This window comes from Thalassophryne amazonica, chromosome 1 (genome assembly GCF_902500255.1).
Source record: "Thalassophryne amazonica chromosome 1, fThaAma1.1, whole genome shotgun sequence".
NCBI classification, from domain to species: domain Eukaryota; kingdom Metazoa; phylum Chordata; class Actinopteri; order Batrachoidiformes; family Batrachoididae; genus Thalassophryne; species Thalassophryne amazonica.
The window spans coordinates 88,444,227-88,464,636 of record NC_047103.1 but is presented as its reverse complement, the minus strand read 5'-3'; the positions used below and the strand labels follow the sequence as shown (position 1 = coordinate 88,464,636).

Genomic DNA, 20,410 nt, shown 5'->3' with positions numbered 1-20,410 from the left:
CGGGCACCAGGAGGCACCCGTTGAGGGGGGGGTCCTGTTATGTGGGCTGCTGAAGAGGAGGTACTGCTGGCCCACCACCAGAGGGCGCCCTGCCTGAAGTGCGGGCTTTAGGCACGAGAGGGCGCATCCGCCCCACGGGAGCAACTGGGAGTGACAGCTGTCACTCATCATCAACGCCAGCTGTCACTCATCAACCACCACCATAAAAGCCGGGCAGCATCTCCACCTCGCTGCCGAGATATCGTCTACCAAACAGGTAAACTCTCAGCCGTTTTCTGGTGCCAAACGCACACAATTGTCTGGATTCTTTGCAGGCGTACCTGTGTATTATCTGCAGCTGGAGGCTGGGGTTTGGGGATCGTGAGGGAGACGACGGACTTCACTCCTCACACCAAACTAGGATAAATCATCAGGCGCTGCACGTTGTTGTACTGTGTTTGAGGTGGAGGCGTTATTCCCACCTGAAGAACGTGTTTGCTGACTGTTTACTGGGTGTGTACACACACCCACTATTAACTGTTTCTGCTTCCTGCCAGCAGTACCAGGTCTGACAGCTGGAGACGGTGGCCACCTGGGGACTCAGGACTTGGCGGCTCCGGTGTGCTTCAGACCCGTTGGCAGTGGAAATCGTGTGGGGCCCGGCTCTTCTCTGGACAGACGTCTTCTATCCTCGAGCCTGCCCACACGTCACCTTTGTATATTGATTGCATACAAATTCTGTGATTGTCTGTATTTCGTTGTGCACATTCACAACAGTAAAGTGTTATACTTTTGGCTCATCCATTGTCCATTCATTTACGCCCCCTGTTGTGGGTCCGTGTCACTACACTTTCCCAACAGTTGTGGTTCCTTTTCTTTCAACAGGTTTCTCATCTTTGGAGGAAAAACTTGTTCAAATTCACGTTTGTCATCATGATCCTCACTAGTTCCTTCTGATTCTGAGTGTGTGCTTTGATGTGCAAGCCAAAAACTCCAGACTGACTGGCTGCAGCTGAGTCTTAAAAATAAAAAGCACTCCTTATACAATTTTTTTCCCCTGTGACAACAGTTGCCATTGGCCATTTTTTCTGTTGGAAAAGTGTCAAGAGGGCACCAAGACAAACTTAATCTCAGAGCCTCACCTCAGCACCTTCTAAAAAGAAAAAAAAAAAGGTTCTCATGTTTGGAATAATAGTTAAACACTTTCTTATAATGCATATGGTGATAAAAACACTCAAGTGTTTACGGGAGCACACTGTCCAGTCTGCTATCACGGATGATTTTTTTGTTATTGTGTAAATCAGTTGACTGCAGACACACCAAAGCCTACCTAAAGGCTTTGGTGTGTCTGGTGTGGCTTTGGTACCTAAAGGCTACCTAAAGGTACAACTGTAGAGACACAGCAAATGTATTTCTGAAGAGATGTACACTTTAAAGTGCTCTGAAAAGCTGCACAAAAAAAGATGAGTCACTGTGCAAAGACTGGATGCGGTGTCAGCTGGACATGATCTGTTCTCATTTAGAGCAATTGGAAAAACACAAAGTTTCTCATAAGAAAAAAACACTGTGTGGACACAGAGCCAATAGGCTGTTAGATGGCGTTAAAAATGGATGAGTCTTACCACCAAAACTGACATCAATTTAATTGCAAACCAGATCCCAGATTATTTAACTGCCCAGTCCTACCACAAGCAACTGTACCTGAACAAGAAGGGAGTGTCTGATACAGGCCATGAGATGTGTTTATTCCGGTGCTTATCCCAGAATTTTGTATTATGATGCGTATGACCGACCACGACTCCAACTGGATGAGACACCAGTCCATCGCAGGATTCTTTCCCAGATAATGCTGGCACCCACTGACAGCTGGGTGGACTGAGACTCTTGTCCAAGGACACAGACAGGTAACATAACTGGGATTCGTACCCAGGTCTCCATATTTGCAGCCTAACTGTTACACCACTGAGATACTTTTTTCTGTCATCTTTTTCTTTAACATTTATGCCTTATGTTGACAAAAAGATGCAATGGGAAAAATTAATACTGATTGTGTCCTGTATTGTTTGATGGCAGTAATGCCAGCAGTAAATGTGGTAATAATGGTTTATATCAGTCCTACCCTGGCAGAGGCATGCACTCTGAGTGCCATCATATTTCTACAGAGATTTTTCTTGTATACCTATGAAATTTCTCCATGACTGTGGGTCACTGGACTGTTTCCATGCCCCAGGCCAGGCCATGAGCACTGTGTTGTGCTTCATGCCTCCTAGTCCTGCAGACTGAATGAGATGAGAGATGCCATCCCTTAGATTGGACGACACCACCACATGACAGAAACCTTTGGTCCGTTCCAGTGACATTGAAGATTTGATGTTCTGGATAAAGGAAGAGAGAAAAGATATTGGAAATGAGGAGTGATGGAAGAAGGTGAAGAAAACTGGTTCTTGTCATTCCCATCTTCATTCAAAATATGACAACTGCTCCCTGACATATGAAAATTCAGTAAGGTATGTCTTCTATAATATATTCCAATTCTAAGTTAGAACTCTACTAGTGTATACTAAGGTATATCTAAATATCTAAAAAAGGAAGAGCAGAATAGAAGAGTAGAATAGAGTAAGGTAGAGCCAATTCAGTGCCTGGTCTTGAGAACCAGGGATGGTCGGTTGAAAAGCTTTGTTATCCCATGGGAACTCTCTACCCACCCAAGCGGCTCAAGAAAATAGACATAATAATATATCATAAGTCTTATAAGAAAATAAACATCACGTATATAAGTGATATTTACATAATAAGGGTAATAACATATACAAAAAATATGGTTATAATATTATAGGAGTTAGTTTCTAAAACCTAAATAATAATATAGGAGAAGATTGTAGTATACATATACTTAGTCTGTAGACTAGTAGTAAAATTAAATTATAGCTAGTAGGCTAAGCTACATATATGGTTATTGTATTATAGAAACAGACGCTATGATGTAATATGTTTAGGTATCTATCTAAAGTAAACCCTGCTAGCTTACTATAGGAAGACAAAATACATAATCTATATGCTATCAAATGGAAACCTCAAACTAGGTACTATATGTTGATATCTATTAAAGAACCCATAAACTGAAGAATCATTAAAAATCTATACCATGTAAAATAAAAATGTAAATAACAAAAATAAGGTAACTATAGTTAGATGAGCTACCGTTAAATTAGCCATTAATAAGCCAACCGTACCTAGCTAGCTAACAACATCAACAAAACTGGTAACTAGCGTATAAAGTAAAATAGCCTAGTTAAACCCTACAATAACGGTATTAACAAATACATATAACAACAAATGTAGACAAAAGTACGTATTAACATAGGTTTCCAAACAGAAAAGAACCGACTATATTGTAAGCTACGATAAACGGTGCTACAGCTGGCTAGATAAGCTAACGTTAGCTGTTAGGCGTAACTAATTGTACTCCAAGAACAAGAAAAAGTTAAAGCTTGCTGAAATGTATATGGAGACATGATATAAGTACCTTAATGAAAGGATATAAAGGTGGAATTGTTCCCGGCTAAAGAGAGCTCGAGGCTCGTGGCTGCAGTGACATGTAGGCCAGGTTAGCCTTTAACTAGCTTGACGGAGAGGTATAAATTCCAGGTAAGCTAATGAACACTTATGTAGCTAACGTTGACAGTAGTAGGCCTAGTTACCACTTAGGTAGAAAACTAATAGAAAATAAAATCAAATAAAACAAAACCTTAAAAATAAAGACTGATAAAATGATATTTAACTGGCATATATATAGCCAAGTGGCCTGTGTGTGTGTGTGTGTGTGGCTTCGATCACGCAAAAACTGGAGAGAGCTGACATTTGCCGTTTGCCGTATGCTTATGTATTTTTGGTCAAGGATGAGCGCTGTGAAAACGGAAAGTTTATAGGACAAATATTTTGGGAGAAATTATCAATTTTAGCTAACCACTAAACAATGGACGTTGTGCTGCAAGGCACCATGGGAGTTTGGGGGTTTTAAATGTTGTTATTGTGGTTCATGTTAGTTTAACAATGTTGTTAGTGTTAGTAATTTATTGTGTGCAGTTCAATTGGCTTAGTCAGTTTAGTTAAGTGTTATGTTGCCGTGACTATGAATGAAAAGTGTAGTGCATTTAATGTCTTCCACCACCGTCTCTGTGGGTATATAAAAATTAAAGCACCTACTTGTATCAGAATGCAGAAAAGACTAAAAGCTCTGTGTGCGTGCATGCATTGTATGGCTTTGATCACGGACAAACTGGGAAGAGCTGACATTTGCTGTTTGGTATGCTTATGTATTTTGGGACAAGGATGAACGCTGCCAAAATGGAATGTTGATAGGACAATTATTTTTGGAGAAACTACAGATATTATCTAACCACACTGAAAAAATACAAATCCAAATCAAGATAGTTTTATTTACAGGATGTCAACTTAACTGCTCTCACACAAAATAAGCAATGATTTAAATGGAAAAATCCTTTGAAAAGAGGCTCAAATCACCTGTTACCCATGTACTTGAGTTACTTCTGAACATAAAGGGATCATTTATTTTGTACCAACTGACAAAAAACTTTTATATCTTAAGGAAAATTAGTTGACATTAAGTTGAGACAATCTTTGCTTCAACAATGACGGTTAAATTACTAATTTTTTGAAGCAAACAGACTTTTCTTTCAAGTTAAATTTCTCAACATTGTTATTTCAGTCACATAAGCCAACTTCTGATCAAATTCTGTTATGTTACTAAATATGTAAACTTATTGAGCAAATAAAAAAAATGCATTTGACTCCATTGTTGCCCATGTTTCAGAATAAATGGAAATTGTGTCTTTTTTCTACCAAAACTGAATTTCGGCGGGGCGCAACAACAACAAAACCTTATGGCCCCTTCATACATAGTGTGAGGTTTGGATGGCGTTTGGACGAAAACAGTGAAACAGTTCGAAAATTAGCGCACAAAACATCGCTCCGATGGGCAGGTGTGCACGAACTCTCGCGCCGGTGTCTTTCGAGCAGGAACAGTGCTGGGTGCAGCACATGGCACCGGTTATGTTGTATAAATAAAAAATAAAGACCACTCGGTACGTGTGGAACCACAGGGCGCCGTTTATGTGGTATAAATAAAAAATAAAAACAAGCCAGTACCTGTGGAACCACACTGCGTCGCTTATGTGGTTTAAATACAAAAATAAAAACTAGCCGGTACGTGTGGAACCACATGGTGCCGTTTATGTGGTTTAAATACAAAAATAAAAACCAGCCGGTACCTGTGGAACCACATCGCGTTGCTTATGTGATATAAATAAAAAATAAAAACCAGCCGGTACCTGTGGAACCACATCACGCCACTTATGTGGAAAAAAAAAAGAAAAGAGTAAAACACACCACCCACTGGATGTGAACTCACGCCATTCAAAAGCTCTGATTGCCAGTCAGCAACTTTACCATTGAGCTACAGAGCTGTTCTTTGAAAGCTGCGGGAATCTGCCTCATATCAGGAAGGACATGGACGTATTACAAAAAAAATTAAAATCACACACCATATAAAAACACCGCATTTATAAAACGAGCAATACAAATATGATCCGTTCTGTTCCTCTGTAAATGACCCATGGTCACAGACATACAGTCATGAAATCACATGAATGAGAAGCAGTTCACTCGTCTCAGTCATGTCCACATCTGCGCATCATGTGGAACAGAGCTCACGTGGGTGACGTGACAGTGAAATCGCCTGCTGCGTGTTCTGATCTGACGGTCCGTTTCAACCTGGGAGCAGCCTGTCCTTGTGTGTGCCATGCGAGCGCTTGCTCACTCCAGCATGTCGCCACAGTGATATATATTTTTATTTATGTCCACTTGATAATAGCAAACAGACACACGCATGTCACAGTGGGCAGTTTGTCCATGTCCGTCCAAACACAGTAAATGGTGTCCAACTGGGATGTCCAGATCCACAGATTTCCACAGCCACTTCAGTGGGAGGACACACCTCCTGTAATCTCAGCGCACACACCAACGCCACAGTCATGTGGGACAGACAAATTTTTAGACAAATTTCTCTGCGAGTACAAAGGTGATTATCTGCAGTCTGTTGTTGTGCCAAGAGTGTGAATGGCCACACATTTTCTAAGTGCCATGTTAGTGGTGTTTGATGCTTGTGCGTGTCACCTGGAATTTGGCCGGCACCTGCCGCGAGAGGGTGCAATGAGTTCGCACAGCACACACTTTGTCTTTCAGTCGCTTGTGTGTGCAAATAGTTGTAGCAACAAGTGTACGAGGCGTTGGAGGCAGGGACGACATTACACGGTTTACACACGATTCCTGCGTCATGCGCACTAAGTGTGCACTTTGTCCAAACGTCGCACTATGTGTGAAGGGGCCCTTAAAAGCAATGGCATCTTTCCACAAACTTGGGGAGGCGGGGTCAGCTGTTTGTCCTATGGAGGGATCTTAGGATGCATCTTTTTAAAAATTTTTTTGCACACAGGAAAATATGCTTGTCACCATAGATAAATAAGAGCTGATAGGTCCCCTCAGCCATCAATCAAATTCTCTGGTACTCTACTGTTGACATACAGTGAAGGACTTTAAAATTTAAAGTCCTGTCAGAAGTGATGTTTTCAAGAAATAAAGAGGACAGAAGTATTTTGTGATTTTGTTGGAATTTCCTCAGGATCACTGTGTCAAAAAAAATGTCATACTTCAGTACACTCTGCTGCAGAGAAGGTGAGCTTTCTGATAACATCCATATACTGTCATTATGTTGACAAATACAAATATAAAATATTGCCAACATGAATTACAGGGTGCTCCACTTGTCTGCAGCTTGCTCCAGTTTTAAGGAGTTAAAAAGCTTTATCACTATAGGTGGCAGAGTCAACTTTCATTGAGATCTCTGTTCTCACTAAATCATATGTGACACTCTTCTGTCTCAAAACATCTGCTTGTGGATTGTGATGTTAAGTTGTCTCCCCACCTCCACCCCTGCCCCGCAAAAAAACAAACAAACAAAAAAAACAAACAGCTGACATTCTGTCAAATATGACCCCTGTGCCCACGTACATATGTGCCTTTACCTGCTCAGCCTTCTTGGCCTCTACCTCTTTGGTGAGGTAGGTTCCCTCCAAAACATTTCCCACTATAGTCAATCCTTTTCCTGCTTTCAGCTGTGTAGTGAATGACAGCAGGCGAGGGTGTTTGGCCGTTTGTTCCAAGTCCACATTTAGGAGTACCAACAACTGAGGCCTGCAAGAGAACAGAAAAAGGTGAGGAGAGTTGGAGTTCAAAGCACTGTACGGTTAGGAAGAACAAGAGTGATTTACTTTATTTGCAGTCCTTGTGTATGAGCACCTTTCTTATATCCCTGGTGCTGTGTTTCATATAATTAGGTTAAAATCATATCTGGATATGACAGACACTTTAATGTCAAGTGTAAATGGTGGTAATAGGGCAGTGCAGTCTCATTTGAACCCCTACGTGATATTGTGGGACATGATCACATCTGGGGACAGCCGGCACAAACACGGCAGAGATTAATCCCCGGGTGGAGTGTGGTAGTGTCAGCACAAACCATTCAGCCCGGCTTAGTAAACTTAAAAGCATACTCGCTGTCACCTAGTGCACCTGCCGGTTTGAGACGTGCCAGTTTAAAATGGTTTCTGCTGAAACCTCCATCCTCCGAATGGTTTGTGCCGACACTCCCACACTCCGCCTGGGGATTAGTCTCTTCCCACAAACAGCGTCAATTCTTACAGGAAAATTGACACACGTGTCCACCCTTAGCAAAAAGAAGTTTATTCAAGTGTACTATGAGTATACTTTTTTTTACTACTTTTTATAAACTATATTTTATATACTTAAGAATAGTATAGTGAAGTATACTTGGCTTATACTGAAAAGTATAAACAAAAGTCTAAGTCTAAGTACATTAATACTAAGACTTACACTTATACTTTAATACTAAAACTTATACTTTAGTATACTTTTTACGTCTTTCTGCCACAAAGTACTAACACTTACAGTATTATGCACTTGGAGCAAGATATACTAAGTCAAGCCATTGACTCAAGTAACTGAAAAGAAGTCATAAAAGTACAGGGTTTTTTTTTCTATGTAGTTATTTATTTTTGGTTCCAAAGGTTCGCACTTTTCTTTTACCTTTTTTGACAAGGAAGGACTTTAGTTCTCAGTTGAAGACGCTATGTTTACATTTTTACAAATAAGAACTTGATCTTGGAGAGACCATTATGTTTACATTAACTTTTTCCTTTAATTTTCTCCACAAAGGAAGGACTTGATTTCATAGGTCTTTGTTTTTGAAATGTTTGAAAATATATCAAACTTGTTTTCAACATTCTGTCTTGTGATTTTTTTAAATGCATCACACTGTTGTGTACATACAGTATGAGTAAACTTTAAGAATACTTTAAGGAGTATATTTGCAGTATATAAATAGTAAGCTACAAGTAATATGCCAAGCAATATTAAAGTATAAAAAGTAAAATTGTGAAATAACCAATGTGTATAACAGTATACTTTAAGTATACGATAATAAACTAAAAATAGGGACTCAAAGTATACAACTAATACAATGGCAGTATATCGATAAGTGCACTTGTGGTATACTTTAAGCATAGGAGAGGGCTATATCAAGTACATTGATAAGTATATGTGTGATATACTTTAAGCAGATATCAATATGTCCTTTTCCTAGCACACTGACTGTGGAAAAGAAAACACAACTCCACCTCCATCTGCTGAGTGTGCTCAGAACTTTTCATTTCAGCAAGGACATTTTAAGCCTGATTTTCAAATTACTACTCTCCCATATAATTAATCAGGCCAACAAAGTAATGCTCTCCTATCTGACCTGCAGTGGTGGGCACAGTTCCACTTACCACTAATTAGTGTTTTGTTAGCGGATGAGCTTTTCAGCTAACTTCAAAAAACATCAGTGGACCAGTTAGCTTCTGCTAAATTAAGTTCTGAGCTGAAGGGTCAAAAACGGTAAGGAGCTGAGCTCAACCCTCCCCCAGCAGAAGAGGCTTGGCTGCCAGGCTGCTACAAAAAAAAAAAAAAAAAAAAAAATGTCATTTACATTCAACATACAGTGGACCCAGACGTGTGGCAGAAGACATCAAAAGTGTAGCGAGATTGGTTTCGATGGTCCCTCAGAAGCCACCATAGCTTGTGCATGGTGACCACCAGGGGGCAGTGTGTGTTAAAGAGACCGGTGTGAGTGAGTCTTATGGGCAGACGTGTGCAGCATGTTACTGGTTGTCCGATCAAATAAAGTTCAGTTCCTGAAAGTAACTACAAGTGTCGTCCATCATAACATGACATAGTGTCAGAATTAAGGGCTGCACGCCTGCTTTGAGGACATGATGGCAAAGTTTGGCCTCCAGAGCCGTACAACTTCATGCAGCGTGCTGCGTGGCCAATATGGTGGCAGAGATTCAGAGTCATGTCAAAACTCAACAGAGAGAGCGGCGAAGTGCAGGTGAACTCACTTCTATACTCGATGGGGAAAGACGCCGAGCCTATTTATGGGTCGTTTGTGTTTCCTGCTTCGACAGCGGGGCCTGTATGAGCTCGCACAGCACTACGAGTTTGGCGCGGGGAAGGACGAGCAGATCCGGGATCGGATCGTCATCGGAATAATGGACAAAGAGGTTTCTCAAAAACTCCAGGTAGAGGCAGATCTGACTGGAGAGAGCCATCCAGCTTGCACGTCAAAGTGAGCAGGTGAAACAGCAAAGTGCAGAGCACATGGAGACTGTAGTGAACAAGGTGAAACAGAAACAGCACAACAGCACAAGGAGGCACTATGATAAACCACGGCAGGCACACAGACTGAAATACAGTGAGAATAAACAGAACTGTCAGAGATGCAACAGAGTGCATGATAAAAATGAAAACTGTCCAGCCCGAAATAAAAGATGCTGAAAGTGCAATAAAATGGGACACTTCGAGGCTGTGTGTAAAACGAAAATGCTAAAAGAAGTAAGAACAGAGACTGCTATGAACTCAGATGAGGATTCATTTTTTATTGGTGAATTGTTCCTGAGAGCAACAACAAAATCAAGGCCAAACGTCATTGAGGAGTCAGACCCAGATATGGACTGGGATGTGGAACTACTGGTGAACGGAAGCCCAGGGGATTTTAAAATTGACACTGGTGCAGATACCACTGTTATGACAGAAGCGACTTTCAATGAACTGCTACAAAAACCAAAACTGAGCAAGTCCAGGCCAACAGTATACAGCCCAGGTGGGAAAGTCAGATGCATGGGCAAGTTTCTCACCACCACTACATACAAAGGTCAGAAATACCAGTACTGGATTACGGTTATTAAAGGACAGTATGTAAGTAACTTGCTAGGTAAGGCAATGGCAAAGTGCATGGGACTGGTAGCATGAGTCAATGCTATCAGTAGCGACTTAACAAGCAACGTGTTTGGGGAAATAGGACTACTGAACGGTGAGCCAGTTAAGATTGAGCTGACTGAGGAAGCAGTTCCACACAGCGTCAACACGCCACGCAGAGTCCCTTTCCCACTCCTTCCGAAGGTGGACAAAGAGCTAAAACGCATGCTAAGCCTTGGGATCATTGAGGAAGTTACCAAGCCGACAGACTGGTGTGGCCCAATGGTGCCCGTTACTAAACGCAACAAGGACGAGGTCAGAGTGTGTATGGATCTGGCCCGGTCCTGTATCACGACCGCATTGTAGTTCCGACAGCACTCCGAGCTGGTGTTCTTGACCAACTGCACGAAGGTCACCAGGGCCTCACCAAGTGTCGGGAGCGAGCTAAGTTGACAGTGTGGTGGCCAAATATCGGAGCACAGATCACAAGCAAAGTGAAGTCATGTTACTTTTGCAGAGAGCACAAGCCTACACAAAGGCGTGAACTACTAATGACAACCCCCTGCCCAGTGGACCTTGGCAGAGGATAGTGGTTGACCTGTTTGAGTTGGAGGGTAAGTCTTATCTTGTTGCCGTTGACTATTTTTCTAGAGACATTGAAATTGCTTCCCTCACGACTGGAACCAGCAAGCAGGTTATCAGCAAACTCAAACACATGTTTGTGAGATGGGGCATCCCACTAGAACTGGTCAGTGGCAATGGGACACAGTTTATATTGGCAGAGTTCCAAGAGATCAAACAGAGGTATGGTTTTACTCATATAACCTCCAGCCCCCATTACCCACAATCAAATGGAGCTGTGGAAAGGGCTGTTCAGACTGCCAAGTACATCCTGAAACAGCCTAACCCCTGCTTAGCCCTTATGAGTTATCTCTCCACACCAATAACAGCAACAGATGCCAGTCCAGCGCTACTCATGACTGGCCGACGAATCCACACTACTGTTCCTGTCCTGGAAAAGACATTACTGCCACGTCCAGTCGACCCAGATCAAGTCTACTCGAAGGACACCACAGCAAAAGATGCGCACAGATTCTTCTACAACCGCAGACATTCGGCATGTGCCCTCCCTGAACTTCACCCTGATCAGAATGTTAGAGTGAAGCTTGATGGGGAAAAACAGTGGACAACACCTGCCAAAGTCATCAGCAAGTCCAAGGAGCCGAGATCCTACCTCGTGGAGATGGCCAATGGGAATGTGGCCTGTCACAACAGGCGTCACCTTCAGGCTGTTCCTGAGACTGAAACTGCAGCAGAACAGCTGAGTGCAGAGTCTACAGTGCCAGAGCAGGACGGCAGTTCCCCAGCTAGAGTGGTGGCTGCTCCATCCCAACCACTGTTGAGTCAGCCTCCAGCAGACCCTTCCTCGGGGTCTCCCCTCCCACCATCCACTCCTGTGAGGACAACCTCCAGGGGCTGCGAAATAAAGCTGCCTCTTAGATTCAGAGACTGAGTCTTAAAGGGACAGAATATCCCTTTCAGGACTAGGGCAGTCTACCCCTGTGATGTCCTGCACCATTACACTGTTCTGTAAATGGTTTGTTGTGAAAAGAAGAAAAAAAAAAAAAGGGAAAAAAGAAAAAACAGTTCAGTTCCTACAAGTGTCGTCCATCGTAACATGACAAAAAGCAAGGCAGTTTTCCAGTTTTCACTTATGGTTTGATATATAAACAAAACTAATTCTGGACAGTTTATCACACAAATGTCAACTGTCATTTTTACAAAGTGAAAATATCGCACACATATTTTAGTTTTAAAGTAATGCGCTAATTCTGAAGGTTTGAGCATTGACACACACAGATGCCAAAAGGCATTATGGGAAAATGAGCCTCTCATCATTGGTTGGTTGGTTGGTTGGTTTATTTATTTGTAAAAACCAACACACAAGTTACTGTAACTTGTGTGTTGGTTTTTACAAATAAATTTTGTATGTCATTTTTTAATTTGTAAAAAAAAAGGCATTTGCAAAACTGATAATTGTGTTTCATTCTTTCATTCAAATGTTTGTACATCACAGAGAAAAGGTCATAAGGGTCCACATCAACTCAACAGATTCATCCTGGCTGACCATCTTAGATTTGCTTCATACCACATGTAAACAATATTACTTTACGCAACAAGTAGCTTGCAATTAGTTTCTGAGATATGGAGGCTTTAAAAAAGGGTTATGGCCCTAATAAATGACGTCAGGTCAGCTATGGAACCATGTTTGCATCACGAGTCACTGCATCCACCACACTACCACACCAATTTGGGTCCTGGATGGGAACCACCCAGGCAAACAATTGGTACATTTCCACCTCTTAAAAGTAGCCATGTATCTGCTATAGCCAGGTGAAAGATTGGTCTCCCCTTGACCTTCTATCACTGAGGTCCTTGACATGGAAGGACTTGAATACTGGATCATGTCCAGAGAAACACACCACATATGGCCAAAACACCAATACAAGTGATACGCCTCTAGCAAGTCTCCTTAAGCCTGCAAAAAGCCTCCTACCAGAGGCACTCAGTTGTTGCCTTAGGTCACTGGCTGAATCCCAGTCTCACAACCATACAGTGAGATGGGAGGCACCAGGCTCCTAAAAAAGTATTGACATCACCAGGCACCTCTGTCCAGGAACCTCATGACTCCATGAAGCTCATGCCTCTTTTCCCAAAGACCCAGACACATGAACATCATAACAAGTTTGACATTAACTAAGTCCTAATAAATGTTTCTTAAAAAAGAAAGGAAAAGTTCCATACTATTGTTTTTGACCTATATTCATGCTCAATGCTTGAATTTAACAGGGTGTGTTCTACACTGCAGTTTCCAATTCCAGGCCCGAGGAGTCCCTACCATGCACATTTTTAATGTGTCCCTGCTCTGCCAAATGTTGATCAGCTCACCCAGGTGTGCTCAGTCAATCAAAAGCTAACAGACACCTGAATGAGCTCATCAGCTTTTGGCATCAGCATATATCAGATTTCATCCTGCTTGCCAAGGCTTTTGTTTACTTATGTGCTTCTGTCCCTTGAGTCTCCATCCGTGCTCCTTATTAGTTGGCTGTTTGTGTAACTTTGGGCTCTATTTTAACAGTGGATCCACATTAAAATTTCAACACTTGCCTGCAGAATATCCCATGAGAGATGTTTGATTGCAGTTAGAAGCCTAAGGTGATGCTTTCTAAGGGATATTCAACCAAATATTAGGTGCACTGCATGTATATGTTTGACACTGTATGTACAATTTTGAGTCAGTATTGATTTCAGAAAACTTCAAATTTGCGTATGAAATTCTTGGATGCTTTTTTTTGAAACAGAGGTTTGGGACAATCATTATACACCAGAAAAAGAAATGACTGAAAGTCAAAATGTTGCTATGACATTCATGTCCTTCACGGGCTTATGTTAACATATGACCAGACCACAACTGCATAACTTTGATTGCCACAGCAAAATGTGCATAGTGAACTGTGTCAGTCCACTCACGTCCACATGATGGCGGTGATGCACCCCTTTTATCACTGCTCCAGAATGCAAACAAGAAATGCATCTGCTCCTGTCCTGACAAATATCTTTTAAAAGACATGTGCAGTGTGAATGCACATCATTTTTAGCAGTCACAAGTGGCTTCAGAATCAGTCATGTTAATATGTGATATGGCCTCAGTCAGCGACACAGAGATCTAAAGCAAATAGAAAAATAGGACACCGGACAAAGACTATTGCCCAAAAGCATCAATATAAACAATACCATCACATTCTGACAGACAGGTTGAAGAATTTGCATGCTACGACAACAAATGAAAGTGGAGTGATGGATTTCCTTTGGACGGGCAACCTGCAAGGTCGGCCAGTGCAGGCTTTTAAATGCAGGCTTATCTGACAGATTAGTCTGACAACCATGAGATTAATCAGGTTCACTCCGTCTATTCCTGCATCTCTTCTGTGCCACCCATCAGCAACAGGACACATCAACAGCAGCTTGAACTAAATATTTTGTAAAAAAGGGCATATACACACCTCCAGTTCTTGGTATGTGGTGGAGCCTCCTCTACGCGAATGAGGGCATAGCGGGCTGCATTAAGAGACAAGCCTCGGATACCATCACCCCACTCCTTCTCTGCCCTGGTCAAGTAAAAAACAAATACAAATCAATGTAACATAAATAACTGCAGCACATAACAGTAGAATGACACAAACAAATGCCAGGTGCTGTATTTCAAAAGTGGAGTCTCACAACTACACTGTTTTGTGTAGAATCAACAAGTGTGAAGGCTTGCTGAAATAATACAGATTTTTCAGGCTGAAGGGACTTGTTTTTGTTTTGGCTCCAAATTAACAAAATTACAAGAAAATAAAAATGACTCCGTTTCGGTGTAACTGGAATTAAGACAGCAGTCTGTGCTCCTTCTTTCAAAAACTTGTTAATTCAATGGGAAAGTGCTATTTGATTGGGCAGTAAGAAGCGTATTCCATGTTCCATTAATCAGAAAGATACTTCTTGCGCATTTGTAGTGAAACAAAATATTAGGGATGGGTATTGATAAGATTTTATCGATATCGATACCATTATTGATTCCGCTTATCGATCCAATTCCTTATCGATTCCCTTATCAATACCACTTGTGAATTTTCTATGTACTAAAAGTAGGCTTTACAGGTTTTCTATGTCAACAACATTTTACTGAGTCTTAAATTAAATAAATGTGAAATTGGTCACTGGATCCTTAAACGTAAACTCAACATGGTGGATCTTTGATATCTGTACATAGAAATAAACAAAATCTGTAGTTTTTGGGGTTAAGAAGTGGATTTGCCGCTACTGAATCAAAGAGCCAACGCGCCAGCGGATCGAAGCATTGCTTCAATGGTTCACGTTTCAAAGTGGAGTTGTGCTGCAGAAGCAGTTGATTACAGAGCCAATGCAGGTTCTGTAATCAACATAGACAAATGATAATTTTCCCAACAAACACCCTCAAACACAACGGCAGCTCTGAAGGACCGATAAGGGAACTGTTAAGCAAAAAGTCTATTGATATTGGTGGATCAAATAATTTCTTAACGATACCCAAAAGAACCGGTTCTCAATACCCAACCCTAGTAAATATGCTTATAATGTCTTCTGTGGTGCTGCTGGTGTGTTCCAGCTCCATTGGTATGGAACTTTTGAAGTGGAGCAAGACAGAATGTAGACTGATCTGTGTCAAACTTCTCAATCTGATACTAGTAATCAAAAATGTGACAGAGTTTGTCATTTCCATATTATTTAGGTTACTGGGGCAGCTAGGAACACATAATTTTGCCACAATCTATCATCAACACCAGCATTTACCAGAGGACTGCACTATTTAGGTCATCCAGTGCAGTATTTCATCTAAAACTGTTTCACAGTTTCTGGTTCATATTTGATTAATTTTTCCATCCTTTCAAAGTTCATCTCTTACCAACCTTCCTGCAAACATTTCCTTTCAATATATGGCACACTTACTGAATGGCTTTGGACACTTTAAACCACAGACAAAGGGGAGGTGACACGATATGTAAATTTTTTTTTTTGAGTATTTAAGACTAAAATTAAACAACAGTTTGAAAATGATCCCTTCCTGGTCCGCAGTTACTGAAGAGACAAATATTCCGATTTTGAACTGCACACCACTAAAAACCAGGAACGTCCTCACAAGTCACGACATTGGAGAAGAAGAAGAAAGTGGCATCAGCACTGGAACCATTATCTTAATAGCCCCATTAATTTTTGAATTAATTTACAGATTTTTACAGGCTACCGACAGCCCTGTTTCCACCAACTGGTCCGGGTCAGAGCTGCACTGTGTTTTCAGTGTCAGAATGGAATCCTTTTGATTGGCAGGTGGAACACTTATATTGACGAGCGCACACGCACAGTGTCTGTGGCTTCTTCACTCGACATGGAGGCAAAACTGAGTATTTTCAGATTATTTTATATTATTGTTTTATGGGATATTTTCATCACGTGCAGATTGAGACATTATGAGCAGATGAGGTGCTGGGAGTCTTTCAACTTGCAGCACACAGTGGCTCATTAACAGCAGCGACTCGATCCATCAGCCGCAATAATGGATTACAGCCAGCGCTGTAACCTGGCCCCAAACTCTCGTGTGACAAATGGACTTTTCTTCAGCCAAGACAGAAGGAATTAAATTATTTTCAGACATTGTTTTGTAACAGTGGAGAAGTTTTCAGATGATCTCACTGAAACCGCAGATAAGACTATATCATTTACTCCTTGTGTCAATGGTTTCAATATTTAATAATAACATGTTACAATACTAATGTACAGTACACTAACCGTATTCAAGAAGGAAACAATATTTATTTTAAAAATAGCTGATATTTTCAGTCCCTCGTGTCATTTTTCAGATTTTAAATGTATGTACCTCTTTTTAAGAAAAAAATAAGTAAATAAAAAATCCATACTTCCTCATCACTTTTTTCTGATGTCACAGATAGTAAAACTATTTTTTGTTTGTTTTATCACATGATTAAAACCAAAGAGCTGGCAAAAAAACAAACAAACAAAAAAATCAGTTTATTACCTCCACCCGTATGCTGAAATCGCCTGCATTATTTGTTTGATTTTTTTTATAATCACCATTCTGTGTTCTGAACTCTGCCAATATCATCACTTTTGTCAGACTGAAGGTTTTCCGCCAAGGTTTATTCTCCCTCATTGTCATCTAAATAAGGCTCAAAACCATAAGCCCCCCCCCCCCCCCCCCCCCCCCCCCACACACACACACAGTTTCTTCAGAATCACCTCCAGACTGGACTTGCACTTATATTGCTACTTTTAATGTTCAGAATTTTTTAAAAATATCAACATTTCATCATTTTTAGTGATTACTTGTGCACATTTTTTTTGTGTCACCTACACTTTAACACACAAGCTCATGCTTACCCTCTATATTCAATGTATTTGTAGATACAGCCAGCAATCACCATGGCCACAATAGCATAGTACCAGGAGGAGATGAACATGAGAGCGAGACACAAGCTCATTCCAAGGAAGGACAGAGCCCTACAGGACAAAATAAAACACACTTTTAATCTGCTGTCTACTTTTCATATTCCACACGGGCTTTCCGTTCACCCGTGACACTGTGCTAATGGAATGAAACAAGCACACATCTGGAACACTTAGAGGCTTTAAACTAAAGTGAAAGTGATGAAATCCACTGCTAACAATAGTGTCATATTGTTCTCAACTTGTGATGTGGAACTAATCACACTACATCCAATCATCACGTATGGACCAACATGTCCAGCTTTCCAAGTACTGACAGAGGGTGTATACTTTTGCAAAATGTGTCAAACTTTTTTGAATGATGCCAGATATAAGTGATCTATCTGGTTGGACAGGAAATATTTTCAAACATGGCCTCATCACTGCAACCTTATTTCTGATAAGTTTTAAAATGTCCAACAACTTTTTTTTTAAACTTTACATGTGTCAGATCTGAGCTTGATTTTTACAAATCAAGTGAAATACACCAAGTAGCTGCTTTTGCTTAACCATTCACATACTGTAACCTTCCTGAGGCTTGCTCAACAAAATCACAAGTAAATCACTCTCCAGCTTGAAGAGCAAGAGGTACAGTTTTGTGAAAATGGCTTCTTATGTGTCACATGGAACCTTAGGCAGCATTTGTTTCTGACCACTTGCACAGACATCCTACAACTAATGGAACGATCCCCATCATGTCTGTAAGTATTTGGACAGTGACACATTTCTGTAATTTTGCCTGTGTACCCCAGTCCTGCATTGGTCCTGAGGACTGCTCGTGGCTGTCCTTATTCCTGAATTCCATAGTGTGAAATGGATGATACGTAATATATAATGTCTTTTTTGCTACTAATTTGAGCTCTGAACACACCTTTTCCATGCTGTTAAATTTTATGTTTATTTTCTTTCTTCCCCAGACCTGTTAAGTCTGCGTGTGGTTTACTCAGGTTTATATTTGCACTGAAAGGCTTGCACCTTACCTTTCATTGTACTTGTTACAATGACAATAAAGTATCTGTATCTAGCACCCTGACATCGGTGTGTGCGTGTGTGTGTGTGTGTGTGAATGGGCGAATGTGAAGTATAATTATGTAGGCATAATTCTAAAGCGCTTTGAGCTTCTGATGCAGATGGAAACGCACTATATAAATGCAGGCCATTTACCATTCTTAGCATGTAACATTGTAAAAGGGATTATATTCTACAGTACACACCATATCCCCCGCTCCCCTCTACCCCAATAATCTGACGCACATTTTTATTTTTTTTGTTTGTTTTTAAAGAAAGGATGTCATCAGATGTGAATGGCCTTCGTGGTGGTGGTGACTATCAGAGCGCACTGCTGTCCAAGGTGCTGACAGAGAAGAGCAAAAATGGCTGCTGTGGGTCATGCTGTGCTCTGGCACGCCACACATGGGGTGGAGAACGAGATGAACTTCTGTCTTGCTGCACTATGATCCCTCACTGCTGTCAGCATTGCTGCTTACAGTGCATCTGTTACTATTCCTACACGCCTGAAAAATATATAAAACATAAATAAATATATAAATCCGATGATGGCGGCGCGCGTGGAAGCAGTGGCCCAGTGCTCCTCATTTCAGTGCTTTGTATGGAAGTGTATGTTAGCATTGGTTGTTGTGACATCTATATCCTGTTAGCCAAACAACATCTACAGCCAGCACATACTTCTTAAGATCGGTTTTACTACAAGAGAAGCGTTACAACAGAGTTTCTCAGTTTCCACGACATCCCGGCAAACATAGCGAGGAGTCCCAACTTCCCATGGATCACCATCTCCATGGGCAGGCAACAGAAAGGGCGAAGGGAGAGGAAGCAAAAGCGAGGCTGCAGGGCTGGTGTGCTAGCAAGACTACGAAGACAGCCTGCTAAACCACCACTTCCGAGTGCTTTCTTCACCACTGCCAGATCCCTATAGTCAGCTGGTGACTAACAACATTGTCAAGAACAGACCATCAGAAAAGACCATTGACAGTCTCAATGACTACAGGCCAGTAGCAATGACACACATAGGGATGGGTGGAAAAAAGTTTTAGTCGATTCTAGTTTATTGTTTGTATTACAGTGTTTGGAAAGAGGTGCCATTTGATTTAAAACAGTGATTCGCTTTGAAGTTATTAATTCCGACCGCACTCTAACTTGACTCGGCAGAGTGCGGTGCAGCGTTTGGAGCTGTGTGAACAGAACAGAGGACAATTCTCGCTTCTTGTCTGCAACAAGACAAGAGTCCTAGTTACTGACTTTAATCCACACAAAAGCGACTCATGATTGACATCTTCAAATGGCTTTGAAAAGCATCAAATCAGAGAACCAACAAAGCAGCGTATCGGAGCACTGCTTTGTTGGTTCAAGCTTCAAAGCGGAGCTGTGCTGCAGAAGTGGTTGATTACAGACCCGCTGCAGGTTGGTTGAGTATATTAGTCCTTTCCAAATATTCTGAATGAAATTTACCAAACAAATTAAGTACATTTCAAAAATAGAATTTCTTCAGCAAATGCTAATTTATTTCAATGAAATAAACTCAAATAATAAATGTAAAGTAAGATTAAATGAACTGTTAACCCGGAGTAGGCAATCCATCGGTTTCCTACCATGGCCTCAGATTTAGACGAGACTAAGGAGCTCCTTGGCACTATATAAATGAATTAAATTAAAATTGAATTGTATCTCTGTCCACCACAGCAACACCATCATTAAGTTTACTGATGACACTAGAGTCATGGGTCATCTCTTGGGAGGATGAGTCCGCCTACAGGGATGAGGTGGAGTGACTGGCAGCATGGTGTCAAAACAACAACCTGTTCCTGAAGACATCTAAGACTAAGGAGCTCCTTATAGACTTCAGAAAAAAGAAACACAAAATATGGCCACTACACTATCAATGAAACCTGTCTGGAGAGGTTCTCTGACTTCCGATTCCTTGGGGTAACCGTCAGTG

At 41.2% G+C, this 20,410-nt stretch overlaps 1 protein-coding gene across 6 annotated transcripts in view; it reads right to left on the bottom strand.

Moving 5' to 3' along the window:
• Positions 1 to 20,410, bottom strand: part of slc12a7b (solute carrier family 12 member 7b) — a 254,202-nt gene that overhangs the window by 22,287 nt on the left and 211,505 nt on the right. For all 6 annotated transcript variants that reach the window (XM_034172266.1, XM_034172272.1, XM_034172288.1 and 3 more), the window contains 4 exons: positions 17,350 to 17,469; positions 14,436 to 14,540; positions 7,083 to 7,251; positions 2,159 to 2,354 (listed from right to left, as the gene is read on the bottom strand). In XM_034172266.1, coding sequence (XP_034028157.1) covers positions 2,159 to 2,354; positions 7,083 to 7,251; positions 14,436 to 14,540; positions 17,350 to 17,469 — 590 coding nt within the window. The remainder of the gene's footprint in view (positions 1 to 2,158; positions 2,355 to 7,082; positions 7,252 to 14,435; positions 14,541 to 17,349; positions 17,470 to 20,410) is intronic.